This window comes from Pneumocystis jirovecii (genome assembly GCF_001477535.1).
Source record: "Pneumocystis jirovecii RU7 chromosome Unknown supercont1.16, whole genome shotgun sequence".
NCBI classification, from domain to species: Eukaryota; Fungi; Ascomycota; class Pneumocystomycetes; order Pneumocystales; family Pneumocystaceae; genus Pneumocystis; species Pneumocystis jirovecii.
Window position 1 is genome coordinate 183081 of NW_017264790.1, and position 23774 is coordinate 206854.

Below are 23774 nucleotides of genomic sequence, written 5' to 3' on the forward strand. Positions count from 1 at the left end.
TATCAGAATCATATAAATTCTAAATGATAAAAAATATAGTAAAAATATTGCGTTATATCTTGTTAGTGTAAAGATTATTTTAAAATATTATTTATTTTTATGTTTAGGACCAATTTTTGTTGAAAAGAATCTTTGAATTTCATTTTTAGGAGATCTAAAAGTTTTTATATCCACTAAATCATCTGAAGTAACTGAATGAATATCTCCATATTGATTATATTCATCATAAGAATTTTTGTATTTATCATTTAATGAGTATGTAAGGTTATGTATGATAGGGGATGGATAATATTTACTATTTGAATGATAATTATTTTCAAAGCTACTATCACACGTATTTGTATAGTTTGAGCTTGACGTACTTGAATGAAATTTATCATAATTATCCTGATATCGAGAATATCTATGAATGTTAATAAAATGATATAAGTTGGAAAAAAATCACAAACCCGTCACTACTATTAAATCCTTTGTATATACTGTCTGTATCTGTAGATATAGATTGTCTATAGTCCATTTCCGGAGCATAGATATTATCATGAAACATAGAGTTATATGTAGATGTATTAGTGCTGGACATAGAACAATTACGCATTATTCTAAACAGCAATGAATTGAATAAATATAATATGAAAGCACTTACTTATTGTTTTCATAACTGTTCCGTGTATAGGAATTGTTACTTGGAGAGTTACCTTTTTTAATATTAAAAAAATATAATCAAAGAAAAAAAATTACCAAATGTGCTTCTATAAATAGCTTCTTCAAACCCCATAATTGTCTGTAAAGGGCGTTCTGTTCTGCTTCTTGTTGGATTACTTCTATCTGGGTCCGCAATCAAGTATCCTTTTGTATCTCTTGGAACATATGTCGAGGAAAAATACCTTTGAGAAAGTTCCCAGGGCTCTTCTTCAGATGCAAACATTAACATCTTCATACTGTTCTCATAGTTCTTATATGATTGCTTCCAAAACTCCTTTGTATCAGAATAAGAGCCCAATTCAGGTAAAGGTGGTTCTGATCTGAATGGTGTAGTCTTTGACTTTTTATTTTTTTTAAAAAACATTTTGCCTGTAAAAAAGTCTATAAATGTTTTTGAAAATAGTATTTTAGTTCTTTTTATGTTTTTTCACTGAAATTTGTTTTTCAGATATGTTTTTAATGTACAATGATCAGATTAACCGTTTTTCCTCTTATAAAAGTCAAAAATTGCCCTAAAAAAAACACGAAAAAAACCTCAATGCTTCAAGAAGATACAATTCTATCAATAATACTCGCGTATATTGACGAATGGCTCGCCCTTAGGCCCTATTGAAACAAATCCCAAAAAAATAACAGATGTTGCTGATTTCAAAAATTTAGTTGCTACAGTAACCTCGCGTCGCGTCATGTCTTAACTTCATCATTTTACAATATAAAAATGAACTCTACAATAGAGCCAAATCCAACGAATCCAGTGGTATTTTTTGATATTTCCATTGGAAATCAGCCTCAGGGACGTATAAAAATTGAACTATTTGCAAATACGCATCCAAAGTATGTTTTTTTCTATTTTTTGGCTGAAGAAATTAAATTTTTACAAAAAAAAACAGAACAGCAGAAAATTTCAGGTATTAAGATATATTTAAATGTATTTTTGTCAATTGTGGCATTAGACAGTTTTGCACTGGTGAAACAAAGGGCTCAAATGGACGTCCACAGGGATATAAAGGATCAACGTTTCATCGGTAAAATATGTGTTTTTAGCAAAAAGGATATTATTGATAAGTATATGTAGAGTGATTAAGGATTTTATGGTCCAAGGTGGAGATTTTATTCATGTATATTTATTTTGTGCAAAATGATTTTAGAAATAAATTTTTGATTTTAGGGAAATGGAACAGGAAGCACATGTATTTATGGATCTCAAACGTTTGCAGATGAGTCATTTGGTTTGTATTTATTTTTGGATGTTACTTTTTTTGATCAGAATTTACTCTTTAGTTCATAAACATGATGCTCCGGGATTACTGTCCATGGCAAACTCTGGGCCAAATACAAATGGATGTCAGTTTTTTATTTTGACAAAAGCAGCACCGTGGTTGGATGGAAAGCATTGTGTTTTTGGACGAGTTATTTATGGATTTTCAGTCTTAAAAAAAATGGAAAATGTAACAACAACAGGTACAAGTAATACACCTAAAATTCCTATTGTTATTACAGGTGATATAAAAATACTTTCTTATTAAATAGTTATAATTGATAATGTTTAGAATGTGGTGAAATGTAATCTAAAAATATACATAAGATTATATATATTAGTTTAATGAAAAACGTAAAAGTTGAATTTTAAAATGCATTTCAAAAGACATTGTAAATTTAGGTTTTTTTAATAACATCCATATTCATTAATACAGCACTAAGTTTTTCGTTACCAACATTATATCTAAATATTTTTAATTGCTTTTAAAAAAATAATTTTTTACTTACAAAAGTTTAATTGCCCATATAACTGTAATTAAAAAGAAAAAAATTACCTAAGTATTAATATTAAATGTGATTTGATTTTTAAAAAAAATATACCCAAAAAAACATTTGGAATTCAGAACTAATATCTTTTTTTTGGCATGAGTCTCCAGACCAGTAAGAAACTTTTTTTCCATTTTCTGCAACATTTGTAACTGTAGCAAAACATCGGCAAGCATAACACTTTTCTTGTCCTAAATATTTTTCACATGATCCATGATTTGAACAATAGTTTGTTGCATTTTCGCAACTTGCTTTGGTATCATAACAGTGTGGAAGTACAGATCTAAGTTCTTTCAAAGCAGGTGCAGAACTATCATTCCCAAATGTATCTTCGATTTCGGCACGACGCAATAATGGATCTTTAAGAATCATTGTAGGCGATAGTAATATAATAGTAAATGTAGTATTCGGCAATTCTTTGGAAATTTGGTTAAGAACTAAGCTAAATGCTTTTACAGCATAGATGTATTGTTGTGAATCAGCGCCATAATGATGGTATAAAATTTCTAAACTAGTTAGATGTGCAGCCATTAATTTGACTGAAGATGCTTGAAAATTTTCTGATAATGCATTGATAAAGCTACTTAGAGAAAGAATTTCGGATAAAAAACAACGATTTTCTTTATCCTGAAAATCAAAAATACCAGTAAATTCTTTTCCAAATTTATCTTCAAACAACTTTAATGATGGAGCATGCTGGATATGATCATGTATTTCCTAACAGTATAAAAAATACAAAAAAATAAAAATAACTGTTCTATTTACCATTATAGGAGGTACTAAAAATAAACCTCCACCATATATATTTGCATATAAACGCTCAATAGGTGAACCTGTTAATTCATGAAACTGATTCAAAATACGCTTCATTAAATGATTATACGCTTCAGAAGAAGGTGAATTTTTAATAATAAAAAGTGGTTGTTCTGTAAAAAATGCTTTAATATCTATAACTCCTGCTAATGTAATTAACATATGGTTTTTTTTTTCTTCCCATAATCCCCATAAACTTCTCATTTCAATACTATCTATAACTTTTGTTGCCTGTCCTTGAAATCCAAGTTTATGAAATTTTGAAACTCCCATCATATGTGCTAATACTTGCCGTGCCTGAAATTTTAATTTTAAGATTTTTGTAAAAGAAACGTACCTCCTCTGGCTTTAAAGAGTATGAATATTGTAGATAATATTTTTCTAAGTGGTTATATGGTAAAATGTGGTAAACCATACCAACTCTATTTGCTATAACATCTATAGGTTAAAATTAGTAAATTTTTAGAAAAAAAAAGTATATATGTTAGTTACTTAATATAAATGAGAATAATATACTCGAAAATGCGAAAACATGCCATTTTATTTTCATTCCTTTGGCAATCTTTATTCTGTGTTAGTAACGAATAAAACGATAAGAAAAATTGAGATAGCAAAATTAAGTTTATTAAAGATAACACGAAAATACAGGGAAAAGTGGCAATTATTCTTATATAATTACATAGAATTGAAAACATTTTAATGATCAAGAAATACTTTGAGAAATAGGCGTTCGTTTAACAGTATAAGAAGCAATTGAATCAAGACCACGGATAGGTGAATCTACTTGAGGTGTTTTTATTTGAAGATTAGAATAATCGCGAGAAGCTTTTTCAAGAGACTCTTTTACGTCGTTTTCTCTTTTGGAAATTTCTTCTTTTTCTAACATTAATGTTTCAATTTCTGACAACATAATATCTCTATCTGATTTCATAGAAAATAGTTTATTTTTTAGTCGATTTATAGAATTTTCGAATTTTGGTATCTGAGTTATAATTGGTTGATATTTTTTTTGTGAGGTTAAATTTGTATTTACAAAATTTGGACCATATACACCTTTACGTATTTGGGTTTGTTCCCATATACGTGATTCTTCTTCTGAAGAAAACTCTTCTTCAATGTCTATATTTTCTCTTTTCAAGTAATCAGTATCATCAAAAATGTATAAATATACAACTTACGCTTCTTCAATAGCATCTTCCATCTCAATACGCTTTTGCTTAGCTTGTCTCTTTTCTAAATCTTTATTAAGTACAATTCCATCATCTACATATTCTCGAAACCCTTTATGAAATATTTAGCTTAGATTATAGGATAATCTATAAATAACCTTCAATACCATCATCAAGTAAATCATCTTCACGCTGCAATCGTGACTCATTTGTTTTTGAAAACAAAACCATTTGGTTGTCATCTTCTAAAGGAATATAACAACTATTTAATTTACTTTGTTTAATTTTTTCTGTGCGCCTTTCTTTTAAAGCTTTAACAATTCCCTCGTCCAAAATCTTAGGGGCCTTAGAGTAAGAAATATTTTCCGTTATAGATAAATCATCCATATTAATAGTTTCTTTGTATATAGTACAGAATTCTTTTGGTGTTGATGGAGTAGATGAGCGAAGTTCAGAGAGATATTCTGAATTATACTTAGGCGTCTCTGAAGACATCTTTTCAACCGATTTAGGTATGTTAATCCTATCCGTTTTTGAGAAAATGAAATTATATAGATATATACAGCTTCATACTGAAGTTGAGACCCTATTTGCGGCTTTTCTTTCTGAGACTGTTGACTCAGAAGCGATTTTTTTGGTACAAAAATTTCATGCTCTTGATCACTTTCCTATATAAAATTAACCTAATTTTCAAGCAAATATTAATTCTTTTCCTTACTTCATGTCCAAAACTTAGTCTTAATCCTTTATATTTCTTTTTTTCATTTGTTAGTTTAGAATTTGAGTCTGATTGATCTGTTTGAAACGGTGTTTTTTGAGTAAATGATATATCTCTGGGAGACGAAAATGAGTGTTCAGAAGAGTCTTCATATTCATCTTCTGTTAAGATTTTTGTAGATTTTGCTTTAAATCTTCGGATTTGAAAAGCCATTAGATTTATTTTTTGCAGATTAAAGGTATTAAAACATTGTCGTAGCAACTATGACAACCGTTGCCAAAGGTTAGAGGTTTTTATATAAAATGAAAAGTAATGAAAATACAAGACTTGTTACTTATGAATCAACAGATGAAGAAAATGAAGAATGTTCAAGCAGAAAAAAGTCTGAGTTGCCTTATTTATTTTTTGATTTATATCAAGGTATTTTTTTTAAAATGAAAGAAGGATATATAATTAGTCAGTCAAACCAATGATGGGAGATGATCCAGTATTTCATGAAGGTCGGAAACGGACATATTTGAGTGTTCCAGGGAATTGGCCAAGTCATGTTTATATTTCTTGTAATATTTTTTTAAAAATAATTTATATCTAATAAAAAAGTGGTACTGGTAGAAAGTTTACGAGGTCTTTTAAAAAAAATATATGAATTATGTATATTAGAAGGAATTGTGTTTACTTCATTATTAGAGGACGATTTAGGGATATTTTTGCCACTACATATCAGTCTTTCAAAACCATTTATGTTAACAACCGATATGATTGATAGTTTTAAGAATACAATAAAAACAAACGTTGTATTTAGAAGGTAGAAAGATTTTTTTCTTTGAATTTCTTAAAGTGATTTTATATTTTTATAATAGCTTTGATATTGATTTTTCAAAGATAGCTATTTTTACAAATGAAGATTTAAGCAGAACATTTCTTGTTGTCATAATTAATTCAGGAAAGGAAAGTGTATGAACACATCTAAATAAATGCTTTTGTTAATTTTAGAAAAGTTACAAACAATTTTAAAGACTGTAGATTCTATATTAAAAAGATATAACTGTCAACCGTTTTATGAGGAAAATAAACTATATTAGTTAAATAATGAATCTAACAATATTTTAGAACCCGCAGTTCCATGCATCTATTGCATGGTGTTTAGGGCGATTTATAATGGATCAAACTATTTTAAACAGATTAAATAATGAATATTCTAGATTATTGTCTACGCATAAATTGCATGTTAATGAAATAAAGGTCAAAATAGGAAATGTAATTCACTCAATACCAGCTACTCTTTAAATATGTATTTTATTTCTGTTAATGTATAACAACTGTTTATTAATATATTATAAATCGAATCTATAGATGGAAATATTTGAGTTGTATAAAATTTTAATTTATATCCTAAATTCTCCAATACTTTGTGTAAAGACTGAGATAACTTTAAACTAGTAATCTGCATAAATTGTGTTTTCTTGAAGCATCAAAATAACATATTTGAATGATATTTTGTTATTTTTACATTTGAAAGTTTATAAAAATAGTTTTATAAGTTATTTTAAAATGTTGCAATCATCTTTAGATTGCTTAAATCTGATGAATATTTAATTTGTTGTATATACTAATAACGTTATCAAATTGCTTGAAATCAATATTAGTAATTTTAATTAGAACTGCTTAAAAATTATTCTTATTAATCCTTTTATGATCGTAAATAATATTATTTTTTAAAAGAAAGTAGTAAATAAAGAAACCCTTTTTTTTATTTATATTATATACTTATTTAAGATTTATTATTTTTTTGTAATATTTCATTTTCGACAAGTTTAATAATACCTTTAGTTGCATTTTTTCTAGCTTCACCATGTATAATGACAGATCTAGCTTCTTTACCTAACGCATTACGCCCTTTTTCTTGACTTAGTCCCCAAAAAGTAGAAAGATTAATTACGTCATATCCACTCCGACAATAGATTAGGTTTGATGCTTCACTAGATATAATAATGCCTTTCCCACGAGTTGCACGTACTAATGCAGATGCATTGCAAATTAAGTGTTTTCTACAATTAGTATCGGATATACCAGAAGCATAACAAATTTCGAGCCGTATACCTCTTGTAATAGCTATTCCAACCGTTGAATGTTTAATATAAAATGGAAGTCGTTGTGACATATCAAGAGATATAATATCCACGTCCATAGACGTACATACGTGTTGAAACATTTTTTCAGTTGTTGGTCGTACTGCTAAAATATCAAATGCATCTGTTGCTGAATACTAAATATTTGGTTAATAATGTTACAATTGGAAAATAAAAACATGCCAAATTATAATTTTGGGATCCTTCGTCAAGAACAATAGTCACCCTTGACAAAATACGCATAGGTTTTCGACATTGTACAATATCTGGACGAATTGGGTTTGTCTATTTGTTTTTTAATTTTTTTACTCTAATTTACATATTTTATACAATTTTTTTGCCAATTTTTCCGTAAACCATATAGTTTAAAGCAATTGTACTATAACCAACTATATTTAAATCAATTTTCCTCTCAAAAACTTAAAAGGTAGAAACGTTCGTTTAAAAAGATAATCATTTTTTTCATTTCGTTTTCTGAAACTCCTGAACCATGCCAAAGAACATTTAAATCATACATTTCAATAATAAAAAATTATTAAATGTTTTTAAAACAAATTAATTTTTTTATTAAACTTAGTGCTCTATATTTTTTTGGACGTTGATCGAAATTTTAACTGCAAAAAAAACTCTTTAAGAAGAATATAAATACAATAGACACGTTATTAGAACTCAATCGTGTATTTTTATGAATTATTAAGAAGAATATCAAAGAAGAAATACATATATTGTTTTTTCTACTTTGAACAACAAAAAAAAATTAACAAATAACGTATGAATGGTTAAATTTATTAACAAATTATATTGAAGGAATAATTAACTATCTATAAAATTATATCTATAAAGTTATTAAAAATTTCTTAACATTATTATTCAGAAAATGTCTATTGCAAGACAATACGCTAATGTTAATGAAAATATGCAAAGGTAGAAAGAAATAATGTTAAGGTTGAGTAATACTTTTTAGATCATATTGGGACTATGACAATTTGCAAATTCAATGGGGGTAATTATCTAGAATTATTTAGTTAGTGTTTTTAATCGATTTTATAGTGTACAAGATAATTATGAGGTTAGGATAAGGCTTTTTACTCCTTTTTTCCTTATATTATATAATTAGGTTGTAAAAAAAGTTGGAAGAGGAAAATATTCAGAAGTATTTGAGGGATATAATGTTGCCACTGATGAAAAGTGTATTATTAAAGTTCTTAAGCCTGTTAAGAAAAAGAAAATCAAACGGGAAATAAAAATTCTTCAAAATTTAGCAGGAGGATCTAATGTCATTGCACTGTTAGATGTTGTTCGTGATCCTCAAGTATGCAAATTTTGTATAATTTTTATGTCTTTTAATTGTGTTTAGAGTAAGACGCCTTCATTGATATTTGAATATGTAAATAATACTGATTTTCGAAATCTTTATCCTCGTTTTCAAGATTATGATATTCGGTATTATATATTTGAATTATTAAAGGTAATTAAAGTATATGAAATAGACAATATATATATATTTATATTTAGGCTCTTGACTTTTGTCATTCTAAAGGCATCATGCATCGAGATGTAAAACCTCATAATGTGATGATTGATCATGAAAAAAGACAAGTTATAAACAATTTTTTTAAATTTTATGTAATTAATATATATAGTTGCGTTTGATTGACTGGGGTCTTGCTGAATTTTATCATCCTGGAACTGAGTACAATGTTCGTGTTGCTTCAAGATATTTCAAAGGTCCAGAGCTTTTAGTTGATTTTCAAGAATATGATTATAGTCTTGATATGTGGAGCTTAGGTGCTATGTTTGCGTCTATGATATTTAGGAAAGAGCCATTTTTTCATGGGTTTAAAAATTTTTTAAAAAAAAAGATGTCTAATTTTTATAGGTCTGATAATTATGATCAATTGGTTAAAATCGCAAAAGTTTTGGGAACAGATAAACTTTATGCATATCTAGATAAATATGATATTCAATTGGATTCTCAGTATGACGATATTCTTGGAAAGTATGTTTTTAAGGATTACTTTTGATATTTATATAAAAAGGTATCCACGAAAACCATGGCAAAAATTTATAACATCTGAAAATCAAAAATATATTTCACCAGAAGCGATTGACTTTTTAGATAATCTTTTACGTTATGACCATCAAGTAAATATTGTTTTAGACAATCATTTATTACTTAACATTTTTATAGGAGCGTTTAACTCCTCAAGAAGCAATGAATCATCCATATTTTGAACCGGTTCGAAGGAAAGAATAAAAAGAGCTGAACCTTTGCTTTATGATTTCAATTTTATTGTTATTTTTAAATAAATAAATATTTATTTAAAAATATATCTTTAATTATAGTATTATTTTAAATAATACAAAACTTTATCTTTTTTATCTATAACTTTGTTTGAAGAAATAAAAGTTTAGATTCAACCTGTATTTTTTATTTATGAAATTGATTTTTTCTTTTAAAACATAATTTTTGATTCGATTTATTAGTAGGTTTTAGAGTTAGTTTAAATAATAGAGTTTTAAACGTTTATTTTTGTATTATTATATTTTGTATTATTTTAGTTATCAATTATTTCTTTGCTTTTTAAAAATATTAAATTTGTATTTTTGTTTTTTTTGAATCAACTTTTTCATTATAAATTGAATCTTTTTTAGTCATTTTAATATTAAAAATATATAAAGTATGGATTATAAACAAGAAGAATATACAAATGAATCATATAGTTCGACTGAAATTAAAAAAACAGATAAAGAAAGTATGTTATTAATATTTTTAAACAATTTAATATAGTCTAGTTGAGAAAGAGAGAAAAAAAAAAGAAAAAGAGAGAAAATTTATAGAAAAGAAAGAACTTCAGGCGAAAAGCACTGTATGTTGTCACTTATAATATTAATATAGTGTTTTTATTGATATATTTAAGGTTAATTTGACTAAGAAAGAAAAAAAAACGAAAAAACATGAATTTGTTGTTGAAGATGAATATATAGAGATTACTCCATTAGGACAAAAGAAAAGTACTGTTTTTTCTGTCTTTTTAATATATAACTTTGTCCAGTTCTTCAAAATTTAGATTTACCTGCATTAAAAAACTATAACCCTCCTGCAGTGGAATCAGCATGGTATGAATGGTGGCAACATGAGGGTTTTCATTTGCCAGAAATGGGACCTGATGGGAACTGTAAATCTGAAGGATCTTTTGTCATACCTGTTCCACCGCCAAATATTACTGGTATACTTCATATTGGGCATGCACTTACTGTTGCTATTCAAGATTCTCTTGTTAGATGGTATTTTTAAGAAAAAAAGAAACTAATGTTGATTTATAACTATATAGGCAGCGTATGAAAAATAAAACGGTCCTTTTTTTACCAGGATTTGATCATGCAGGGTTAAGTACACAAAGTGTTGTAGAAAAAAGATTATGGGTGCAAGAAAAGAAAACAAGACATGATTTTTCAAGAGAAGAGTTTGTGGATATTGTCGTTAAATGGAAAGAAAGGTGATTATATACAATAATATAATTATAATTAATAAATTTAGTTATTCTGCCAAAATCAAAAGTCAATTAATGCGTCTTGGTGGATCATATGATTGGTCTCGTGAAGCTTATACTATTGACGATGTTTTTATACTATTTTTAGTTTATTTTAAATTAATTTTATTTTAGAACATGTCAAAAGCGGTTATTGAGCATTTTGTGCGGTTACATGAAGATGGAGTTATTTATAGAGCTAATAAAATTGTTAATTGGTGTACTTTTTTGAATACAACGTTATCGAATTTAGAGGTATATTACATCTATATATATTATTTTTTTAATTTATAGGTTGATCAAATTGAACTTTCTGGTCGTACATTGTTGAAGGTTCCTGGTTATGATAAACCTGTAGAATTTGGAGTTCTTGTTTATTTTGCATACGAAATATATGAATCCAGTAAGATATTATATGTTATAATATATATATTAATATATTAGATGAAAGAATTATTGTAGCAACAACCCGTTTGGAGACAATGTTGGGTGATACGGCTATTGCTGTGCATCCGGATGATCACCGTTATAAACATCTTCATGGAAAAATGGCCAAACATCCTTTCGTTGATCGCTTATTGCCTATAATTACTGATAGTATTTCTATTGATATGACTTTTGGAACAGGTGCTGTAAAAATTACTCCCGCTCATGATATAAATGATTATGAAATTGGGAAACGACATAATTTACTATTTATTAATATTTTAAATCCTGATGGGACAATGAATGAAAATGCAGGTGATTGGAAGGTATAATAATAATAGTACCAGTATATAGTTTGACTTATATATTAGGGATTAAAGAGATTTGATGTTCGTGTATTAATTGCAGAAGAGCTTAAAAAGAGGGGTCTATTTGTTGATATTAAAGATAATCCTATGATTATTCCTATTTGCAGTAAATCAAAGGATATTATAGAGCCGTTAATAAAGCCTCAATGGTGGGTAAATCAAAAAGCAATGTCCATAGATGCATTAAATGTATTTTATAAAAATGGTTAAATGTAATATTTTGACTAATTTAGGCTGTTAAAAATGGTGAAATAAAAATTGCTCCTAAAACGTCTGAACGAGATTTTTATCGTTGGATGGAGAATATTCAGGATTGGTGTATTTCACGTCAACTTTGGTGGGGACATAGGATTCCTGCTTATTTTGTTAAAATAGAAGGAGAAGTTCAGGATTATGCAGAAAACAAATGGTGGGTTTCTGGACAAAGTAAAGAAATTGCTCAAGAAAAAGCTAAAAAGCTATTTCCTGGAAAGTCTTTTATTCTTGAACAAGATGAAGATGTTCTTGATACATGGTTTTCATCATGTTTGTGGCCATTTTCTACTTTAGGTTGGCCAAAAGAAACAGATGATTTTAAAAAATTTTATCCTATGTCTTTATTAGAAACTGGCTGGGATATTTTATTTTTTTGGGTTGCTCGTATGATAATGGTAGGAATAAAATTGACTGGTCAAGTCCCATTTAGAGAAGTATTTTGCCATTCTCTTGTAAGAGATTCTCAGGGAAGAAAAATGTCAAAAAGCTTGGGAAATATAGTGGATCCAATAGATGTTATTGAAGGAATTTCACTTGAAGACATGAATAAGAAAATATCTGACAGTAATCTTGATATAAAAGAGCAAGAAATTGCAAAAAAGAATCAAAAAAAGAATTTTCCGAATGGTATTCCTCAGTGTGGAACAGATGCATTAAGATTTGCTCTCTGTGCATATACTACTGGAGGTATTTTGTTTTAACTTTTTTAGTTAAATTTGATAATAATAGGACATGATATAAATCTTGATATTTTACGTGTAGAAGGATATAGAAAATTTTGTAATAAAATATATAATGCTACAAAATATGCTTTGTTAAAATTAGGTACTAATTTTATACCGAACCCTAAGGATTATGTTAAATCTCTCTATATTTCAATTATATAACTAATGATTCTAGAAATCTGGCAACGAATCACTTGTGGAACGATGGATTTTGCATAAATATACAAAAGCAGTCCAAGAATTAAATACAGCTTTAGAAGAAAAGAATTTCTATAATGCTACTAATGTTATTTATAATTTTTGGTTATATGAATTTTGTGATATTTATATAGTATAATTATTTTATTCAAAATATTTTAAGTTAACAATTTTAGGAAAATTCTAAAGTTATTATTGATAAAGGGACTTTTCAAGAAAAAAAATCTGCACAAGATACTCTTTATACTTGTTTAGATGGTGCACTTAGAATGACCCATCCTTTTATGCCTTTTATTACAGAAGAATTATGGCAAAGGCTTCCAAGAAGACCTGGAGATACTACTATTTCAATAGTTAAGTCTAGATTTCCAGTATATAATTCAGAATTTAACGATGAATATGCACATACAAGTTACAATCTTGTTTTTTCTCTTATACAAACAGGTCGTTCATTGATGGCTGAATATAATATTAGAACAAATGCTCAGCGTACTATTTTGATTATAATAAAAATTACAATTCGATTAACAGTTTTTAGTTTATTTCCAAGTAAATGATTCTTTGGTTAATATTTTAGAGTCCCAAATAAATATTATTTTATCATTAATTAAAGGATGCAAAAGTATTAATATTCTTAGAAATGATGTGTCCCAACCAGAAGGGTGTATAATAGCAACTGTACATGTGGATTGTAATGTATTACTTTTAGTAAAAGTATTTAAATTATTTTTTTTCTTTCTAAATTTACTTTTTTCATTAGGGTCAAGTTGATTTTGATATTGAAATAGAAAAAGCAAAAAAAAAGGTCATTTAACCTAGTATAAAGTGCTCATATTGATAATTTTTTAGATTGAAAAAAATAAATGTTTGATTTTCGAAATAGAAAAACAAATAAATAAAGAAGATTATAATACTAAAGTTCCTGAAACTGTTAAATTAGAAAATATGAACAAATATAATGTATTTATGTCAGAGATAGCATCACTTGAAAAAGTTATTTCGGATTTTCAGAGATTTAAGATATAAATATTTTTAAAAAATCGTTAAAAATTTGATTTAATAATTTATCGTGTTTATTTTAATTTTATATCGCTGTATATTTTAGTACAATCGTAAAGCTAATTATTTTATTAGTTAAATATGTTGTTAGTTATTATGGATTGTATTACTTTTTTTAATTCATTTAAACATAAACTTGGTTTGTTTTTATTTTGTGATAAACATACATTATAATTTTCAATTTGATTTGAACATTTTTCTTTCATATCTTTTAAAAAAGCAACACTGTTAAAAAAAGTTAAAAAATTAAAAAATATTTCTTATTGCCAACTTTTTTTCTGAGCAGATTGTTAACGCATTTTTTTGTTGAATACAACTTTTTAGCCAATCTTTAGAATGCAAGAAAACACATGTCTGATAGTTCATTAATTCTAATGAACAATGTTTTTCTACTTGTTCTAATGTTTGCTCCATGTTTTTTAGTAAAAATCCATAATTCCGTATAACGCTTTAAAATATTCATGATAAACTTCTATTTGAAAAAAGAAATGAAAAATATTTAAATAACATGTATTCTTTATATTATGTACATTTGATATTTTATATTTATAATGGTATATTTTATTTAAAATAAAAAAAATAGTTGATTTCTTTAAATTGAATGAAAAAATAGGTATAAATTGACATTTGCCCAAAATATGCTTTTTTTATAGAAACTCATCTTATTAAGAACCATCTTTACCAATCTTTTCCCACATTTTCATACTTTCAATTGCAAGTGCCTGTTTATGATAAAGTTCTCCTTTTTTATCTGTTAAATAAATAGCCTTTTTAAGATTCTCTTGTCTAAAAAAATATTAAATATACACAAAAATGCAAAAAAATCTATAATATTTACTATTCATACATTTGTTCACATGTTTTTAAAATATATTGCAGCTCAAGAAGTATTTGCTTCTCAGACTGTGTTAAATCATGAAATTTACTAAATAAAATTAGAAAAAAAAACATAGAATATAGAAAACACAAAATCTCACTCGTTTCTTGCATTTAAAACCTGATTCATTCTTTTTTTTTAAATCTAAATTTTAAAACCAGCTGTTTTTCTTTACGGTGTCGATAGCATAAGTCGTTGTCTGACAACGGATCATAATTTGATAAATAACGCTGTCAAATAATAACTAAATAGTTAACCTTTATTCTTTCAATTACTTACACCTATTATATTATAGATATTTTTTAGGTATTTGTGAAAAAGATTTTGAAGTTATCAAAAAAGTGGTGAAAATTTTTAAAAAATTATAAAAAACGAATATTGAATATTCTAAACACAATCAAGGATTCATAAATACTTAGTTTGCTATAATAGAGCGTATTTAATGTTCAGGAATGTTGCGTAGGCCACCAACTGCTATTCGTCTTGTTCAGGAAGATATTTTTGAATATGATGATATCCGAGCACAAGAAAAAGCTGCTTCTCATGCAGGAAAGTCTGCAGCTCTAAGAGATAAAGATGTTGATACCATGCATATTATGACTGAAGGATTTGTACTGCAAGACCGCAAAAAAGATAGCTCCAAAAATGAACGGATAGGATTGACCATGTCACACATACAAGAAGCGCGGTCATGACTGATGAATCTTTCACAACTAAAAGATACCCAGGTGATGCATCTGTAGTGTTTCTGTAATATAAATCAAGTTATTTGAAAATTGTATTGTATATACTAAAGGTTTTCATCGATAGGTTACATAAAAATGCTTAGACTGTATTGTTCTTTTGTATTGCAGTTACAATATAGATATTATGCATGATTTATTCTAGTGATTGTTTTGTATTGCCAATTTTGATTTTGATTTTTGGTAATCGTTTGCCTTCTGGAAGTTTTTTGTTCGTTAATGTTTCTTTACGAATAATTAATTTTCCCTTGTTATGTTTGTAAAAATATTTAGAAATATATAGGAAAATACCTCTCCAATGATTTGTGCAGTCAATTTAGGTTTAGTGTTTGGAATTTTCAATGTAATAAGTCTTGATTCTTTAGGATCAAATAAGAGACTTACGATATTTAAGAAATTAAGTCGAATAATATATTCCAGTTTTTCAGAACTAAGAAAATAATTAGCATATATGTAATTAGAAAAAATAAAATATACTTTAAAGATGCCCATAATTGTTCCTTTAAAGTCTCTTCTTCCATAATCTCTTGTTTGAGTGCTGTAATTGCTCCACTAATATTTGCTCGAACAAGGACCCTTTTCTTTTCTTCAATCGCTTTGTCAACATCATCTTCTATAATCATTTGTTCTGCTGTTATAATAGGTATCTGGCTCTGCTGATCATTTAATGCCATTAAAGCAAGAGCTTCAGAAATAGAAAATGAAAGATAACGTCGAATAGCAGGTGATCTATCACTAGATATAGTAGAAAAAACATAATAAGTAAAAGGACTTTGTCGAAGACCTCCTAATTTTAAAAGAACATCAAATGCTGTAAGTCTAACTAAATCATAATTTGCTGAATGAGTATATGGTAAAATTTCTTGAAAATTTAAAGGGATAATTCCTGCTTTTGACAAAAGATATTTTATCTAAACTAATTAGATAATTCTTTCATGTAGAAAATTACTTTTAAAGAAGTAATTGATATTATATTCTGAAATGAAGGCAATAATTGGTCTATTCGTTGAAAACGCTCAATTTCAGACAATGCTGTATCTATAATGTTCTTATTTTCTGGATCATTCATAGCAAAATTGAATTCAAAAGACTCTTTATTTTCAGTAATCAATGTTGATGCCAAAGAATTAAGAAGTGTACAAATGTAATAACAATCAGAATACTAATAATATTAAAAAAGTATAGTTTAGCAATAACTAATACTTCATTTGAAGAATTATCGTTGTATCGTAAAAGATCAATAAGAAATTTCTTTATTTGTATCAATGAATTTCCTTTTTTATCTCGAATTTTCGACATAGCTATAGGGATGATGCATTGTACATAATACTCTGATAGATTACTAAAGTTATTACTTTTTGATATTGAAGAATTTGGAAAACAGTAATTTGTTTGGAATGCTTTAAAAAGATGGTACCATCCAATCCAATCTAAATCTTCAGTTGCACACTAATAATTAAATACATAAATATACAAAGAAAATTTAATATTACCTTTACTAAGGCTAATGCAGCTTCACATCTAATTCCATAATAGTATCGAGAATCCATTAATGTTCTTAGAAGTATACTAGAATATATACAATTTCCTTTAGAATTAGAAAAATATTGTATAGCCTAACATAATTAAGAAATTCTATAAGACCGGTATAAAAATTTACTTCATATTGTGCTATAACATCTCGATCTTGTCGAAGTTGTGAAAAATACATATAATCTGGCTGATTTACCCATATTATACAAATCCATTCAAAATCTGCATCTAAACGAATCCATTCAAAAGCTTCTTCTGACATCATTTCTTCATCTTCTTTTAGCCAATCCTCAAGTTTCCAATTTTTTATTTCTTGTTCTGATTGAAGAATATCACCAAAACATTGAACACTAAAATCATTGTCATTATCGATATCACCTACTCCATCAATATCCATCATATCTTTCTTTTGCTTTTTAGATTGATTTCTTCTAAATCTTTTATTTTTTATATTATATTGTATATCTAGTTTTGTAAATGCCTCTTTTAATTCAACAACGTGATCATATGGAGTTCCATCAGCTTCATGAATTCGAATAGTCATTGTTCCCTAAAAACTCTAAATACATAATCTGATAAATTATAAATATAAAACCGTAAAGATAGGAAAAGTTGAATTTGATATATTATTAGCATGAAATTTTGCATCGTTGAAAAAATCGGTAACAGTAAGAGACTTAGGAGGTGTTTCAATATCTTGAACTTGGCGAATACCAATTTCAATTAACATTTTTTTGCGATTAAAGCGTTGTATAACTCTTAGTCTTGGATAACCTCTACCATGAATCCATTGTTGTGCAAATACATCCAAAGATACTCGACTAACTTTTTCACTAATTTTCAAAAAATGGGATGTGCTTAACGCATTATTTGCCAAGGTTCCACCCATAGCCTGAAGAAATAATTTGGGAATGATACGTGATAATCCCCATGATGCTCCTGATTTTGTTAATCGTTTTTCTAAAATATATAACACGACAGGTGCTTTAAGCGATATAAATTCAATAGAAAAAGGATCAATAGGTAGTGTTAACTGAGGATCAGATAATGCGGGTCTTCCAATATCTTCTTCACATACTTTCTCAACCGCCTTTTATAATATTAAATTAAAATGTTTATATAAGAGAATTAACCTTTTTTAGCCTAAACCTATAATCGTTATTACCCATTAACTTGCAAAGAAACAAATCAGTAATATAATAAGCAAGCCCAATTGTTAACCAAATATCGTTCCTAGAATTTTGTTAAATTTTATAAAGTATAAAAATATTTTTATACCAGTGTTTAGGCACTATGTTTACACCAATCCATTGACTTGCTAGTGTAAATGTAAGAGTTCTGGTTGTGGAATAAATCGGATCAACGATATCAGGAGGGAATAAAAGGTTATTATTGGCAATAACCATTGATGCACATGATACTGCTGATGTAGGATGATCATCAACAAAACATAGTTTAAAAATATTATAAGGATATGAGCCATATTCTTGAACAAAAAAGTCAATGGCCTAAAGATATTGAATACTGTAGAATTCATTTTTCGAAAATATACTTTGTATATAAACATGCATGAATTCTTCAGCTCTGTAACCCTTCCAGGTAAGCAATACCCTAATACTTCTACTGCACTAGAGCCCATTGTATCGTCTTTATCGGTATCACGAAAATTTGTAAGATTTATTTCTTCAAAAGGACCTACAACAAATGCAATATATTGCGAACTAACGAGGGATCCAAGGCTAAAACAAACTGTTTTTTTATGAATATTTTCAGGAGTAGTAAACTAAAAAAGGATTAGTTAGTTTTTTTTCCTAAATTGCTTGACTTCATCAAGTTGATCACCACTACATATAACCTTGAACTCTAATTGATTATATGGCTGACTCAATATGTCATCTTTATCTGTATTGCTATTATTTGAACATAAATTATTACCATTCGATAAATTAGATGAATCAGAAAGAATCCACATATCGCGTAATGTTTTTGGAACAGTTATCTCAAAATCCCAGGTGCATCTATCCCAAATTCCTTCAATGCAAGGTAACCAATTAGATGTGGCACCTGATATTGGTACATGTGTTGTATAGACATGAGGATATTTCTTTCCAAAATTAAATTTCTTTGCAAAACATAACGATCATACTAACATCATCATTTATTTCACATCCTACAAAATTTAGTCCTGCTGATGGATTTTTTACTGAATAATTAATCTTTATAATAATTGGAGAAAAAAGGGAAAAAAATGCATCTTTTTGTGTAGTTGGAGTATTTGAATCATCGATATCTTTTTGTAAAAAGAAATAAGACAAATCTTTATTTAAATTTTAAAAATACCCTTTATTTCCGTTTGTATCGTATTTTCATTTGCTTTTTTAGGCTCCTAAATTCTTAGTTATTTCAGAAAAAACACTTTTAGGAACATGCTTGTGCTTCTATCTTTACAGATTTTGGAATATTTATAGTTAGATTCCCATGCTCAAGCGCTTTTTGAAACGCTTCAAATTTTTTTTTTAACAAATGATGATGATGGACATTAGATCGTTTATATAGTTTTAATTCGTTTTTTGATAATATATATTCAAAAGTAGCGGTCACTTCATTAACAAATACACTTTCTATATCTAAAAAAATCGGCTTTTTTCACCATATTTATAAAATCAATCAACCACAATCAAATGCATTGATTCTAATTTTTCGAAGTAAAGGATCTGTTGGAAGAATCGTTATTTCCGTATATCCCTTACATATTTTTAGCATTTTAGTAATTATTCTTCAAAAGCTACCCTTAATTCATAATTCATAAAATTTATATCAATTACTACTTTTTGATGTGCTCTGTATTAAGTTAATAAGTTTTTTTAAAAAAAAAACTTACATGTTAAAACCTCTACCAACCCAAGTTTCATGGGTATCAGTTTCAGACATGGCTTTATTTTCAACCGTTTATTTCAAATATTCATTCAAGCTCGACATTTACAAATGGTTTTTTAAATCGATAAGCAGGTAATGGTTATAAAAATCAAAGGAAAAAAAATATACAAATAGAAAGTTTAAAACATTTGGACTTTATTATGTTTTTTTATGTTTTTTCTTTGTATTTTTTTTGGTGGATTGGATGTTTGTAATAGATAATTGTTTTCTTTTAACAGAATGACTTTGAATACTGACAACTGAACTTTTACCTTGATGGATTCCGTTTTTAAACTGTGTTTCTGCTTCATCCCAATCTTTTTCTTGTCCTTTAATAGCATATCTGTAAAGTTTAGTTTTTTTGTATTTTTTAAATTATACGTACTTTTGTAAATCTAATGAATTGATTAATTCTCTTTGTTTTTCTTTGAAACTTTCTTCCATTTTGTCAGAAATTTGAGCCAATTCTTCTTTTAAAGTTTCTTTAAGAGGAATAAATCCTTTAGAATCGTCCTCTTCATTATCGGTATCAATTTGTACTTGATTCTTTAAAATTTTTTGCTCTACAGGTAACATATTTTCAATTTCTTTAGAGCATAATTCTCTGAAGAATGCAGATATTTTTCTAAGAATCTTAACAAGCATAGCTAATACTTGATTTGAAGGAAGATTAAGTTCTTTCTCTATGTCTTCAAGGCTTCTTCTTTGTAAACCTATAGCTAAAAGAATAGCATTCTGTACTCCTGACATTTTTATAGCATTCCTAAATCTCCCTCTAAAATACAAATCCGCGATATATGGCAACATGTCTATAATAGTATGATAATCCAACATATTATTTGCATATGATTCAAGTCGTTTTAAATCAAAAGGCGATAAATGTGTGTCCAATTCTGACTTTGTAATAACTATAATGTAAATATTGATCCTAGGGTATTTGTATTTATACTTACTATTATTATTTGTTTGTGTAAAATCGTTATTTATAGATTCTATGATATTAAGACAAAGAATAGTAGGAAAATTTCTAAAATCAAATGATAAAAGAGATAAGAATCGCTTATGAAAATCTGAAAATATAAATAATTATATATATATATATATATACAAACCATCAGAAAATGCATTAAGCCAATTCTCGTTGTCATCTTGCAAAAGTTTTAACATAACACAAGTATGTTCTCCAGTAAGATCGTTTGGTGTTTGTCTAAGGTAAACAGGAACAAAGCATGCCCTTTTCCAAAATCTATAAAGTTGAGGTGTTAGTCCATATGATACGCCAAGATAATGAATAATCCCTGGTTTTTTTTGTGAAAGTTTTAAAAGTAAAGGTGGCATTGTTTTTGGATCTCTGACTTTAATTTCATCTGTTAAGAATGATGACTCTTCTATTTCATCATTTACAATTTTAATATTTTCTTCAAATTCTATATTCTCTTCAAAAAGGTTAAAATATTTTCCTTTATAGAAGTCTTCAAGAAGTTGTAATGCACGGCTTCCATATCCCATCTTCACAAAGAATTAAATTATGCTCATTCATATTTTAAGATTACCTTAATATATTCTGGATTGGTTGCTATTCTTACTATTCTTGCACCAGATAAACTAGCAAATTTATCATCCTGATACTATATATTTGTTAGATAGATATTGTAAAAAATTTATTATACTTGTTCAGATATAACCCATGGAATAAGATCACCTGCAATTCTTTGGCCTCTTCTAAGATTATTTATAACAGATTCTCTAGAAATTTCTCCTTCTAGTGCTATTTGAATTACACATAAAGGTTCTGGAAGCCTTTGATCATCTTCTTTTATTGGAGGCAAGAGAACAAATAATTGATGAGCTGGAGCATCTGACATAAGTTGAAGATCGTTTGGTGAATTTTTATAATGACTTGCAACATAAAGACTCATCATTGTTTGAAGAAATGTTTCTGAAACAGGATGATAAGAAAAAAGTGTATCACGATTCACATAATATAGTTCACAATGTGAGGGATGAGGATAGCTTTGTGTAGAAAACTGATTTACTGGAATATTTATATCTAAACACAACAATTTATTAAGCCATTTTTCTATAGGATCCCCAGAGGAATATCTAATAGGTTCTTCTAAAGTAATTTCTCTAAGTTTTCGACCACCTATGTTATTTATTTCAGATTTATTAAATTTTTCTGATTTATTTATATTATCTTGTGAATTTTCCAGCTTAGAACCTTTGTTCACGAATCCCCTAGATTGTTCTCTTAATTGCTGTATTAATTTTAATGAAAGAGATCTTCCTGTTCCCTCATAGCCATTAATTGTTGATGCCATAAAGGTTAAATAAGGACCTAAAAGTTTTCTAACTAATGGCAACGGTATAGCTGCTGCTTCATCTATAACAAGTAATTCTGCCTGTCCAAGAACATGTGCATCTGATGGGTGAATGTATTGAATCGTTTGACGGTGATTACGAAATATATTAACTCTTACTATAGATTTGTTAAAACTAGGATTAATAGACTGAATTATATCATAATCAAGATGTTCTTCATATTTAAGTGAATCAAATCCTTTAAAAATAAACTCAAATAATGTTTTTAAGTTTTCAGGACTTGGTGATGTTATAAAAATGTTAGAATATCCATATGCTACAGCTGCAGAAATTGCAAGTCCAAGAGCAGCGGATTTTCCTCTGCCTCTAGCTGCTGTTAAAGTAACTGTACTTCTTAAGGTTTTTTCTGAAATTGCATCGACAAATGTTATAACTGCGTTAGCTTGATCGAGAGTTCTTGCTGTATTAACAAGAGAACCTAAAGGTTGTTTGTCTTCATATTTTTTTTTAAATTCTTCAAGTTCTTTTTTTGGTTCTTCTGGCTGAGGTGGAGGCAATGGTTTTATTTTCTTTGCCTCAGAAATTGGTAAAACGTTTAATTCATCATCAACGAAAAGACAAGAACTACAGCTTCCAAGGGAAAGAATAAATCTTTCATTAAATCTTGAAACAATATCATTATGTGCTTCAGTTCTATAGCGTGAATGGATATCCTAAAAAGCTTAACAAAGAATAATGAAAATAATAATTATAATTACCATGGTCATTGTATATAGTTGTTTTAAATTTGTCATTGTTTTGAAAAGAATTGCAATTATTCCTCCTCCTTCAACTGTTTCTATTGTTCTTGCTAATAAATTAGGTGTAATAGCTTCAAAATCTTGTAAAACAAGCATTCCAAATGTTTGTCCCAATATTTTTTCGGATTCTTATTTAATTTAGAAAAAATGAAACATTGTTTTAGAATACCTTTGTAATATGTATACCGGATATTTGTTACAGCAATAAACAATTCAAATGGTGTTGTTGCATCATTGGGATCTCGTATACCTCGTTTGATTTCTTTTTTTATCTTTGCTTCTCTTTTTTTTCGATGGCTTTAAAGTACATTAGAATCTAATTTGTATTCTTCTTTTAAGATGTTTCAAATAAATACTGTGTACCTTGTAAATCCTAAAAGATCTTTTTTATACATCCACAAAACCTATTTATATAATTAAACAAAATTATTAATTTATTCAAGATAAAATACAGATGGACGAGTTGCAATTCTTGATTGAGAAAGAATCCAATGTAAATTTACAATTTGATCCCGTCCTCTATCTCCTACAATAATAAAAAGACTACGTTTTTTTTCCTATATAAAATTATTATAAAAAGGTGGTAAAAAATGCTTAAAAAACGAACTTGGACTCCATTCTTAATAAGGGTGGGGATTCTGGAGTCTATCTGCTTTTTTCCCATTGTTTAATTTTAAAATAT

At 27.6% G+C, this 23774-nt stretch overlaps 13 protein-coding genes across 13 annotated transcripts; 5 read left to right on the plus strand and 8 right to left on the minus strand.

Annotated features, from left to right (window-relative positions):
* Positions 1-87: 87 nt before the first annotated feature.
* On the minus strand, positions 88-1066 carry T551_03347 (uncharacterized protein; the record flags this gene model as incomplete). The annotated part of the gene is made up of 4 exons (XM_018375610.1): positions 88-403; positions 450-599; positions 644-695; positions 739-1066. 4 exons carry the CDS (start codon positions 1064-1066, stop codon positions 88-90), a joined length of 846 nt encoding a protein of 281 aa, XP_018228216.1.
* Positions 1067-1420: 354 nt separating this feature from the next.
* T551_03348 (uncharacterized protein) lies at positions 1421-2269 on the plus strand (the record flags this gene model as incomplete). The annotated part of the gene is made up of 7 exons (XM_018375611.1): positions 1421-1536; positions 1593-1610; positions 1656-1727; positions 1778-1820; positions 1871-1931; positions 1984-2202; positions 2253-2269. The coding sequence occupies 7 exons, from the start codon at positions 1421-1423 to the stop codon at positions 2267-2269; spliced, it is 546 nt and encodes a 181-aa protein (XP_018228217.1).
* Positions 2270-2358: 89 nt separating this feature from the next.
* On the minus strand, positions 2359-3871 carry T551_03349 (uncharacterized protein; the record flags this gene model as incomplete). The annotated part of the gene is made up of 6 exons (XM_018375612.1): positions 2359-2425; positions 2470-2516; positions 2563-3225; positions 3274-3618; positions 3659-3759; positions 3814-3871. 6 exons carry the CDS (start codon positions 3869-3871, stop codon positions 2359-2361), a joined length of 1281 nt encoding a protein of 426 aa, XP_018228218.1.
* A 153-nt stretch (positions 3872-4024) lies between these two features.
* Positions 4025-5421, minus strand: T551_03350 (uncharacterized protein; the record flags this gene model as incomplete). The annotated part of the gene is made up of 5 exons (XM_018375613.1): positions 4025-4451; positions 4500-4602; positions 4649-5013; positions 5064-5158; positions 5209-5421. 5 exons carry the CDS (start codon positions 5419-5421, stop codon positions 4025-4027), a joined length of 1203 nt encoding a protein of 400 aa, XP_018228219.1.
* Positions 5422-5510: 89 nt separating this feature from the next.
* On the plus strand, positions 5511-6495 carry T551_03351 (uncharacterized protein; the record flags this gene model as incomplete). The annotated part of the gene is made up of 5 exons (XM_018375614.1): positions 5511-5628; positions 5670-5768; positions 5809-6013; positions 6069-6162; positions 6319-6495. 5 exons carry the CDS (start codon positions 5511-5513, stop codon positions 6493-6495), a joined length of 693 nt encoding a protein of 230 aa, XP_018228220.1.
* Positions 6496-6979: 484 nt separating this feature from the next.
* On the minus strand, positions 6980-7854 carry T551_03352 (RNA-binding RNA processing protein RPP1; the record flags this gene model as incomplete). Its single annotated transcript, XM_018375615.1, has 4 exons — positions 6980-7474; positions 7500-7622; positions 7668-7726; positions 7773-7854. 4 exons carry the CDS (start codon positions 7852-7854, stop codon positions 6980-6982), a joined length of 759 nt encoding a protein of 252 aa, XP_018228221.1.
* A 360-nt stretch (positions 7855-8214) lies between these two features.
* Positions 8215-9594, plus strand: T551_03353 (casein kinase II subunit alpha; the record flags this gene model as incomplete). The annotated part of the gene is made up of 10 exons (XM_018375616.1): positions 8215-8261; positions 8302-8340; positions 8388-8406; positions 8455-8649; positions 8695-8805; positions 8853-8936; positions 8981-9174; positions 9217-9336; positions 9377-9482; positions 9529-9594. 10 exons carry the CDS (start codon positions 8215-8217, stop codon positions 9592-9594), a joined length of 981 nt encoding a protein of 326 aa, XP_018228222.1.
* A 426-nt stretch (positions 9595-10020) lies between these two features.
* Positions 10021-13868, plus strand: T551_03354 (valine-tRNA ligase; the record flags this gene model as incomplete). The annotated part of the gene is made up of 17 exons (XM_018375617.1): positions 10021-10093; positions 10134-10207; positions 10259-10352; positions 10394-10625; positions 10673-10837; positions 10879-10960; positions 11006-11125; positions 11165-11273; positions 11315-11622; positions 11668-11853; positions 11898-12606; positions 12649-12776; positions 12820-12975; positions 13019-13331; positions 13381-13556; positions 13603-13647; positions 13692-13868. The coding sequence occupies 17 exons, from the start codon at positions 10021-10023 to the stop codon at positions 13866-13868; spliced, it is 3147 nt and encodes a 1048-aa protein (XP_018228223.1).
* A 47-nt stretch (positions 13869-13915) lies between these two features.
* T551_03355 (uncharacterized protein) lies at positions 13916-14315 on the minus strand (the record flags this gene model as incomplete). Its single annotated transcript, XM_018375618.1, has 3 exons — positions 13916-13960; positions 14012-14126; positions 14173-14315. 3 exons carry the CDS (start codon positions 14313-14315, stop codon positions 13916-13918), a joined length of 303 nt encoding a protein of 100 aa, XP_018228224.1.
* A 251-nt stretch (positions 14316-14566) lies between these two features.
* On the minus strand, positions 14567-14907 carry T551_03356 (uncharacterized protein; the record flags this gene model as incomplete). Its single annotated transcript, XM_018375619.1, has 3 exons — positions 14567-14687; positions 14749-14826; positions 14879-14907. The coding sequence occupies 3 exons, from the start codon at positions 14905-14907 to the stop codon at positions 14567-14569; spliced, it is 228 nt and encodes a 75-aa protein (XP_018228225.1).
* A 323-nt stretch (positions 14908-15230) lies between these two features.
* T551_03357 (uncharacterized protein) lies at positions 15231-15473 on the plus strand (the record flags this gene model as incomplete). Its single annotated transcript, XM_018375620.1, has 1 exon — positions 15231-15473. The coding sequence occupies one exon, from the start codon at positions 15231-15233 to the stop codon at positions 15471-15473; it is 243 nt and encodes an 80-aa protein (XP_018228226.1).
* Positions 15474-15657: 184 nt separating this feature from the next.
* Positions 15658-19985, minus strand: T551_03358 (uncharacterized protein; the record flags this gene model as incomplete). The annotated part of the gene is made up of 18 exons (XM_018375621.1): positions 15658-15768; positions 15813-15951; positions 15999-16432; positions 16471-16683; positions 16725-16970; positions 17015-17137; positions 17182-17604; positions 17650-18144; positions 18188-18287; positions 18333-18562; positions 18607-18837; positions 18880-19158; positions 19205-19344; positions 19395-19440; positions 19503-19681; positions 19727-19799; positions 19844-19895; positions 19936-19985. 18 exons carry the CDS (start codon positions 19983-19985, stop codon positions 15658-15660), a joined length of 3564 nt encoding a protein of 1187 aa, XP_018228227.1.
* Positions 19986-20129: 144 nt separating this feature from the next.
* T551_03359 (ribosome biosynthesis protein KRE33) lies at positions 20130-23756 on the minus strand (the record flags this gene model as incomplete). The annotated part of the gene is made up of 11 exons (XM_018375622.1): positions 20130-20313; positions 20356-20878; positions 20924-21040; positions 21083-21479; positions 21524-21598; positions 21641-23005; positions 23051-23220; positions 23262-23389; positions 23456-23496; positions 23545-23649; positions 23700-23756. The coding sequence occupies 11 exons, from the start codon at positions 23754-23756 to the stop codon at positions 20130-20132; spliced, it is 3162 nt and encodes a 1053-aa protein (XP_018228228.1).
* Positions 23757-23774: the final 18 nt, after the last annotated feature.